The sequence below is a fragment of the Gopherus evgoodei genome, unplaced genomic scaffold, assembly GCF_007399415.2.
Source record: "Gopherus evgoodei ecotype Sinaloan lineage unplaced genomic scaffold, rGopEvg1_v1.p scaffold_36_arrow_ctg1, whole genome shotgun sequence".
Taxonomy (NCBI): Eukaryota; Metazoa; Chordata; order Testudines; family Testudinidae; genus Gopherus; species Gopherus evgoodei.
The window spans coordinates 1,217,233-1,226,559 of NW_022060038.1; the positions used below are offsets into that span (position 1 = coordinate 1,217,233).

At 45.3% G+C, this 9,327-nt stretch overlaps 1 protein-coding gene across 1 annotated transcript; it reads right to left on the reverse strand.

Annotated features, from left to right (window-relative positions):
- Positions 1-204: 204 nt before the first annotated feature.
- On the reverse strand, positions 205-1,176 carry LOC115641886 (olfactory receptor 52N2-like). Its single transcript, XM_030545245.1, has one exon. It carries the CDS (start codon positions 1,174-1,176, stop codon positions 205-207), a length of 972 nt encoding a protein of 323 aa, XP_030401105.1.
- Between the last annotated feature and the right edge of the window lie 8,151 nt (positions 1,177-9,327).

Here is a 9,327-nt window from a genome sequence, read left to right on the forward strand (position 1 = left end):
CTCCTACAGTAATTAGCAGAAATTCCCTGCTAGATTTTGATCTTGCATCTGAAAGCCCAGTTTCTAATCAACCCTTAACTATGTGGTATTCTATATTATTAATTCATTGTGGCCAATGAATATCAAATGGTTGCAGTTTAGACTGATCACATTCTGGGGTAACAAATCTAGACTAACCTAGTGCAGTTCCAAAACTCTCTCTTGTCACGCAGGTTTAAAGTCAACAGCACGAGGTGAGTACATTCTGCAGATGTATTTGAGCACATTGTCACGAAGCTCTTTGGTTTTGATGCCATAAATGATAGGGTTGAGCATGGGGGGAAGGAGGTAACTGAGGTTCGACAAGATGATGTGAACGTGTGGTGCAATGCCCTGGCCAAATCTGTGTGTCAGACTGGAGAAAAGTCCAACAGGATAAATCATCAGTAGCGCACAGATGTGAGCTGTGCAGGTGTTGAGGGCTTTCTGGTGGGCTTCTTTGGAGGAGATTCTGAGGATGGCCCTGATGATCAAACCATAGGACAAGCCAATGAGCAACAGGTCAAATCCAATGATTACAAATGCCATCACCAAGCCATACACTCTGCTGGCTGTGATGTCACCACATGACATCTTTGCCACCGCTATGTGGTCACAGTACGTGTGGGGGATAATGCGGTTGGCACAGAATGGCTGTCTGCTCAGAAGCAGGGGCAGGGGCAGAATGAAGAGTACGGCTCTTATGAAACTCACTAGCCCTAGCTTAGCTATTCGTGCATTGGTGAGGATGGTGGCATATCTCAGAGGACTGCATATGGCAACGTAGCGATCGAAGGCCATTGTCACTAGCACAGCTGAGTGTATAGTAGAAAGTGCGTAAAAGAAGAATATCTGGGTGAGGCAGCCCTTCACAGTAATGCTTTTCATATTGAACCAAAATATACACAATGCCTTTGGCACGAAGGAAGTAGATGAGATGATGTCTGTGAGCGCCAACATGCAAAGCAGCAGGTACATCGGCTTCTGCAGGGTCTGCTCTTTGCCTACAATAAACAGAACTGTGAAATTTGCCAACAGACCTATAATGTAGAATATTGAGAAAGGGATGGAAATCCAGACATGGGCAGCTTCCAGGCCAGGGATGCCAGCTAAGATGAACATTGAAGACTCAGAGAGGGTGAGGTTGAAAGCTGCCATGAGGTGGACGATGCCTCAATCAGGCTCAGAAATGCTCCAGGTGTCTGTGAAGGGAGAGAAGCACAGTGTGTGTGGGGGGGTGTTTACACAGTTTATAACAAATAGAATGGTAACTATTTTATAGTTATTAACAATCAAGAAAGGGGGGGTTAACCAGTGAGGTGGCAAGATTTACAGACAGTAGCACATTATTTTGTCCATAGTCAACTCCAGAAAAGCCCTTAGAGGGAGCTAACCAAATCTGGGGAATGGGCACCAAGCTGGCAGATGAACTTTGATGTCATTAACTGCAATGTGTTTGCCCATTGGAAGGTAAAAGCTTGAATTCCTCAAACACCTAACAAGGTTCTAATTTAAACATATGAGCCCAGGGCAGAGATCTGTGCCTCATGATACACTGCTCCAAGAAACCCTAACCACAGTGCAAGCACGGACAGAAACTAAACAAAACACTGGGTTCCAGGAGGAGTGGGATGGGGAATTGTGCAGAAAATACAATGTCATGTGGTCATTTAAGTCAATATTTCATGCTCCTCTAGACTCCTCTGTGTAGTACTGGGCACCCTTCTCACACAGGATATTGCAGAGGTATAGGGATTGAGGCAACGGCAACAAGAATACAGAAGGACTCTTGGAAATTATCACACAGACAGAGTTTGAAAACATTGTGATTGTTACCTTAGAAAGGAGATGAATTAAAGGGGACATGAGAAAAGTCTGCAAAATACTGACTGGTACAGAGTACATTGAGAATGTGTTCCCTTGTCTTATAACACCAGATCAAGAAGATATCCAATTACACTAAAATGTGACAAATTCAAACTCTACAATACCGACTGGCAGATAAGTAGTTGAGGCCATGAGTTAAGGAAGAATCAGAAAGAATTTGGACATAGTGAGACTATTCAGTATCAATTCAGTTACAGTTTTACACTAAATAGATATTTTGAAAATCTATATGCCCATGTGGATCAGGGCACAAGCCAATCTCTCAGTGTCAGGCTTTAGGGTGACAGTATCATTGCGGTCAAATCACACACACCCCATCAGTCTACTGCTGTTTTCTTACACCTTTTTCTGCAGCACCTGGGGCTGTCACTGTCAGAGAGAGGACACTGGACTAGATGGACTACAGGTCTGATCCACTAGGCCACTCCTACATTGGAAATGAGCGAAGTTTCCCCCATGGAAACAGACATTGTCATGCTGGGTTATAATGTTGTGCTCCACAGAATGGGCATGAAGGGCACAAGGGTCCTGGTATTTAGGGCTATGGGTTTGAACCTCTGTTACTTCCTGTTTCATTTGGTGAGGCACTTTCTGTAACAAGAGAAGCCGTACAGGTGCCTATCTTAGCATTTGCCCCTTGTGTGTGAGATTTCTCACTGGTGAGACACATTCACTGATTACTCCTCAGCCAAGGGAGCAGGTGTGACAGAAGGCACCTCACCCCCTGCAGAGGAAGAACTGTGGGGAACGTGGGGTGTGTCTGAGATTGCAGGATCCAGGTGCAACAATGCTGCCTCTGGCAGGACATAACTCAAAGTATCAATTCGGGACAAATTGCTTAGAGCGGGGCAGTCAGATCCAGTTTCCCATTATTGCCACCAGCATCACTCCTTATGGAGATGACTGGTTGTCATGGAGTGTTTGGGAGTTAGGGCCCTACACCCGCCACTTCCTGCCATTCACCGTGACTCTCAGTCAGCCAATAAAACAGAAGGTTTATTAGATGACAGGAACAGAGTCTAATATAGAGCTTTTAGGTAAGACAACAGGACCCCCTCAGTCAGGTCCATCGTGGGCCTCTCTCCATTTCCCCAGCCAGCTCCAAACTGAAACTCCCTCCAGCAGTCTACCCCAGACACACCGCAGCTCCTCCTCCAGCCTTTGTCTAGTTTCCCGGTGTGATGTTATTGACATAATCTGTAACTGTGTAGATCTCTGTTGTGACATCTGTTATATATTTTGAGCAAATATTGTATAAAGGTTGTCGTGTAAGGGGTGTTATACCCTTGGGGGCAGCCAGTTTAGGAAGAAATCACTTGAGGCCAGACAGCAGACAGCTAGTAAAACTACCATTTATTTACAGACACAGAGCTCGCCTAACTAGCCGGAGCTGGCTGGGCTATCCCCTAATAATCTAACTCAGTTGCCATAGGAACAAAAACCATGACACCCAAATACACAACATATTCCTCCCACCCCAATAAGAACATCCCCTAAATAAAACACACACTAGACTAGAGAAGGTGGCTAGACTGCCTCCATTCCCGGCTAAACCCTGGGGATTATTTTGCCCCATAACCGTGGGTTCATCCTAGCTAAAGATCCAGCCGATGAGGAGGCCTTCTGTCTCTAGGTGGATTATGGCGAACTTCTGGTGTTGTTGCACCCGTAAGTACCATGGGCTCAGGGTCCGCAGCACAAACAGGTGAGGAGGTGGTATCAGCTTGTGCTGGGCAAAGGGGTATCTCAGCCGCTGGCAATAATGGAGGAGAACAGTCAGGAACAGGTGATTGGTGATTCAGTGTCTCACCGGAAGAGATGAAGTCAGACCACTCAACTGCAGATGTGTCCTGAGGACTGGCATGACCTGCCAACAGCTGATCTACATGTCGCCGCCAGGTAAGATTCTCTGCAGTTTGGACTGTGTAGGAAACAGGTCCTGTTTGAGTGATGATCATAGCAGGGACCCATTTAGCTCTGGAAGTATAATTCCGAGCCAAAACTGGCTGTCCCGGGCTAAAGGTTTGGTCTTTTGCTCTGGGTGCCTATCTGATGACTTGATATTGCTGCTGATGTTGCACAATTTGTCGGGGTTCAGAAGGTTTCAGCAGATCAAAGCAAGTGCGCAGCTGTCGTCTCATCATTAGAAAGGCCGGGGATGCCTGGGTTGCAGCATGAGGTGTGTTTCTGTAGGAAAGTAAGAAGGTATCGAGATGCTTTTGAATGGAATGTTGTCCCCTTGCTGATTTCAAAGCGTGTTTCATTGTCTGCACAAATCCTTCAGCTAATCCATTGGTGGATGGATGCTGACGTGATGTGGTGTATCCCATTTGCCTTCATAAAATTTTGAAACTCGTGAGAGACGAACTGCGGTCCATTGTCGCTCACAAGTTGTTCTGGCAGACCCAAACGACTAAAGAGTCCCTGTAGTTTTTGGATAGTACTCTGCAGTAGTGGACTGCATTATAGAGATTTCTGGCCATTTAGAATGGGCATCTACTGCCACCAAGAACATGTTTCCTTCAAGGGGGCCAGCAAAGTCAATGTGAATACGTTGCCACGGGTTTTCACGCCAGTCTCATGGGTGTAGGGGTGCCCACTGGGGTGCATTCCTCACACACTGACATGACATGCAAGCTTTTGCCTTCTCTTCAATAGCACTGTCCAATCCAGGCCGCCAAAAATAGCTTCGTGCAATTTCCTTCATGCGCACTATTCCACAGTGACCAGAATGTTGCTGTTCTAACATCTGTGATCTAAGTGGTGGTGGAATAATGACACGTCTCCTCCACAACAAACAGAGAGGTTTGTCTAGATTTTCCATGCATCACCAGATCCATAACTTGGGACAATACTGGGTCAACATGAGTTGCCTTCTTTATCGGAGTAGCAGTGATGGGTGTATTCTCTACCTGTTCAAAGTAGAAGATTTCCTTTTGGGCACTATCTTGATGTTTGACCAGCAAAGGCAACCTTGAGAGGCCATCTGCATTGCCGTGCAGAGTGGATTTCTGATATTTGATTTCATATGTGTGTGCTGAAAGTAACAATGCCCAACGTTGCATACAACTAACAGCTAATGGGGGAATGCCTGTGTAGGGTCCGAAAATTGATGTCGGAGGTCGATGGTCTGTGAGAAGAGTAAACTTTCACCTAAACAAGTACTGATGAAACTTCTGAATTCCAAAAACAATTCCTAATGCCTCACGTTCAATTTTGGCGTAGTTAGTTTCTGCTTTGCTTAGAGTGTGTCAAGTAAAAGCAATAGTCTCTCTTCTCCCAAAGGCATAATGTGTGACACGACTGCTCCCACTCCAAAAGGGGAGGCTTCGCAGGCCAATTGTAGGGGTAAGGATGGATCAAAGTGCGTTAGAACTTCAGAATTTATCAATGCATCCTTAGCTTTGTTAAATGTAACATCACAGGTTTCAGTCCACTTCCAGGCCTTGTTCTTCCCCAGGAGCTCATGAAGTGGTTTTAGCAGTGTGACTAACTGTGAGATGAACTTTCCATAATAGTTCAGTAGTCCTAGAAACGAGCGCAGCTAGCTTACATTTTGAGGTGGAGGAGCCTCCACAATAGCTTTAACTTTTGCAGGGGCCTTATGAAGACCAGCAGCATCAATGATGTATCCCAAATATTCAACAGAGGGTTTGAAGAATTCACACTTGTCTTTGCGAACTCGTAGGCCATACTCTTCCAGTCTTTGTAGGGTAGCCTCTAAATTCTTTAAGTGATCCTCTTCACTCCTTCCAGTGACCAGGATATCATCCAGATAGCACTGAACTCCTGACAAGCCACACAAGATCTGGTCCATAGCCCTCTGGAACAGGGCAGGAGCAGACATTATTCCGAAGGGTAGGCGACAGTATCGATAAAGCCCCTTATGAGTCACAATAGTCAACAGCTCTTGGGACTTTTCATCAACGAGCATCTGTAAATATGCTTGACTCAGATCAATCTTACTGAACTTTTGTCCTCCAGCCAGGCCTGCGAAGAGGTAATCGAAGCGGTGAAGCAGGTATTGCTCTGCACACAACATTGGGTTGATAGTGACTTTAAAATCACAGCAAATACGGAGAGAGTTATATTTCTTCACTATTGGAACGAAATGAGTGGCCCATGAACTATGGGTAACTGGTATTATGACTCCATTGGTGACCAGGCGTTCCAGGTCTTCTTCAACTTTTGGCCTGATGGTATATGGCACAGTTCGGACTTTCAGATATTTTGGTGGACTGTCAGGTTTAATGTTCAATGTCACAGTGATTCCCTTCATACTTCCCAAATCATCTCCAAAAACAGCAGCATGTTTCCTTAGTATAGGGGTTAGATTGGTTTCTTCTTTAGTCATCCGGTGCACTTCTGCCCAGTTTAGCTGAATCTTCCCAAGCCAAGACCTACCCATTAAGATTGGGTAGTTACCTCTCACCACAAACAGTGGCAATTTAGCAGCCTGTTCATTCAGCTCCACCTTGACATCAATAGTGCCCAACATGGGCACAGCTTCTCCCATATATGTCTTCAGAACAGTTTTTGTTGCCTTAAGGGGAAGATGCTGTAGCTTTTCTTTATACACAGTCTCAGAGACCAGCGAGACGGCTGCACCGGTGTCCAGTTCCATGCGTATAGGTTTGCCATCCAACAACGGGGTTACCCAGTATTTATGTGAGCCCACCGCCAAAGACAAAACATGCAGTGGCACTTCCTCTTGCGATGAAGTGTCACCTTGATCATCCTGGGTCTGCTCTAGGGTATGCAGGGTTCCTCTTTTTGTTGGCCAGACCACAGGCCTCTTTTTCTTTTGTTTACAGGCACACTCAATGTGTCCTTTTTTGCCACAGTGTCGACACACCAGGTCCTTACACCTGCATTCTGATGCCTGGTGACCTGGCTTACCACAGCGGTAACATTCCTGACTCTGCACAGTTTTGTGGGTAGGTTCTTGTGACACTTTTTGCACCCTAGGGGATGCACCAATGTATTGCGTCTCCCTTGTAGCCAGTTCCATGGAGACAGCAATATCAACAGCCTTCTGTAATGTAAGCTGAGCCTCTGTCAGTAGGCGCTTCCGTATAGCTTCACTGTAGAGGCCACACACTAACCTGTCACGCAGGGCATCATTTAACATCTCTTTAAATTCACAGTGTTCTGCTAGCTTTTTTAAAATTGCTACAAATTGTACAACTGTTTCATCTTCTTTTTGGTCTCTTTTGTGGAACCGATATCTTTCTGCAATTACCAGTGGGGTTTGGGGGAAAAATGAGAGCCCAGGATTTCCACAACGTCACTGTAAGATTTAGTCTCAGGCTTACCAGGGTGTAGTAAGCTGCGTAGCAGGGAGTAGGTTTTAGCCCCTACAACGCTTAAAAATATTGGCACCTTCTTCGCTTATATAATGTCATTTGCAATAACAAAAAGCTCAAAACACTCAGTATACACCTGCCACTGCTCTATATTCTCATCAAAAGGTTCCAGTGGCCCGGTCGGAGTAGCCATGATTTTTAGTTTCACTTTCACAGTCAGTGCAAACAAGCAGTTTTTGTTTGTTTGTTCTTTACCTTGACTTCTACTTCCTTCTGTTACTGGAGCAGCACCGGAATCCCACCCTCGTCACCACTTGTTATATCCTCGGGGACAGCTGGTTTAGGAAGAAATCATTTGAGGCCAGACAGCAGACAGCTAACAAAACTACCATTTATTTACAGACATAGAGCTTGCCTAACTGGCCGAAGCTGGCTGGGCTATCCCCTAATAATCTAACTCAGTTGCCATAGGAACAAAAACCATGACAACTAAATACACAACAAGGGGTCTATGGAGAGGTTATGGTTTGCTGGTTATGATTATCCTGTCTATAGGTGTGTATCATTTGTATAGTTGAAGTTACGAAGTTATACTGGCTCTATACTGTCTATATTTCAAACTTATGCTGTGCTTCTGGGAGACATCCCAGATAAGTTGGTGTCAGCTCTGCCTAGCCTGCTTGATGGCCCATTAAGGACCATCAGCTACACAATTGACCCATGGAGAGAAGGCAGATACGCCTTGTGACTCAGCAAAGTATGCAGGGACTTGCCCATGTGACTGCAGACTCCATTTTGCTGTAATTTTCCACAGTAAGAACAGAGAGGTTCTTACACCTGGAAAAGCCTACAAAAGGCTGATGCCTCATCTCTATCTTGTCTTCAGTCCTGCTTCTTACCTCTGGAGGAACTTTGCTACACTGAAGCTTTGAACCAAGGACTGAAAGACCCATCCCAGCTGCGAAGGTTACTCCAGACACTTGATTTTAACCTGTAGTTTGTTCCATCACTGCTACAAGCCTGAACTAAGAACTTTGCCATCACTGTATGTAACTGATTCCATTTAACCAATTTGAGCTCTCAGCTCTATCTTTTTTCCTTTTATGAATAAACCTTTAGATTTTAGATTCTAAAGGTTTGGCAACAGCGTGATTTGTGGGTAAGTTCTGATTTGTATATTGACATGGGTCTGGGGATTGGTCCCTTGGGATCAAGAGAAATTTTTTTTCTTTTACTGGGTTATTGGTTTTCATAACCATTTGTCTCCATAATGAGTGGCACTGGTGGTGATACTAGGAAACTGGAGTGTCTTAGGGAATTGCTTATGTGACTTGTGGTTATCCAGTGGGGTATGTAGTAAGAGGAGGCTCTGAAACAAACTTTTATGTCAGAGGCCCAGTCTGAGGCCTGAAGCCTGAACCAAAGTACTTCCAGGCATTGCTAAGCAAAAGCTGGCCTGTGAGCCAGAGGCAGGCCCAGCTCACAGAAGTTGGCGAGAAGAGGGTTGTTAGAAGCAGGTGCTTCGACATATAAGATATAACAAGGAACAGGCAGGTGCCTCTGTCAATAACCTAGTCCCAGATTTGGACCTTAGCGTCCAAAAAATGGGGGTTAGCATGAAAACCTCCAAGCTTAGTTATCAGCTTGGACCTGGTAAAGCTGCCACCACCCAAAAAATTAGAGTGCTTTGGGGCACTCTGGTCCCCCCAAAAACCTTCCCTGGGGACCCCAAGACCCAAATCCCTTGAGTCTCACAACAAAGGGAAATAAACCTTTTCCCTTCCCCCCTCCAGGTGTTCCTGGAGAGATACACCGAAACAAGCTCCATGAATCTAAACAGAGGGATTCCACCCTCCCCGTTTCCAGCCTTGGAAAACAGAAGTACCGAGAGCTAATCTCTCTTCCCCCCTCACCCAGAAGGAATGCAAAGTCAGGCTAGTAAATCTAACACACACAGATTTCCCCCTGACTCCTTCCTCCCACCAATTCCCTGGTGGGCACAGACTCAATTCCCTGGAGTTCCCCACTAAAGAAAAACTCCAACAGGTCTTAAAAGAAAGCTTTATGTAAAAAGAAAGAAAAAATACATAAAAATGGTCTCTCTGTATTAAGATGA

Coding starts and splice junctions, on each gene's coding strand:
- LOC115641886 (XM_030545245.1), bottom strand. CDS start 1,176: ATGGCAGCTTTCAACCTCACCCTCTCTGAGTCTTCAATGTTCATCTTA.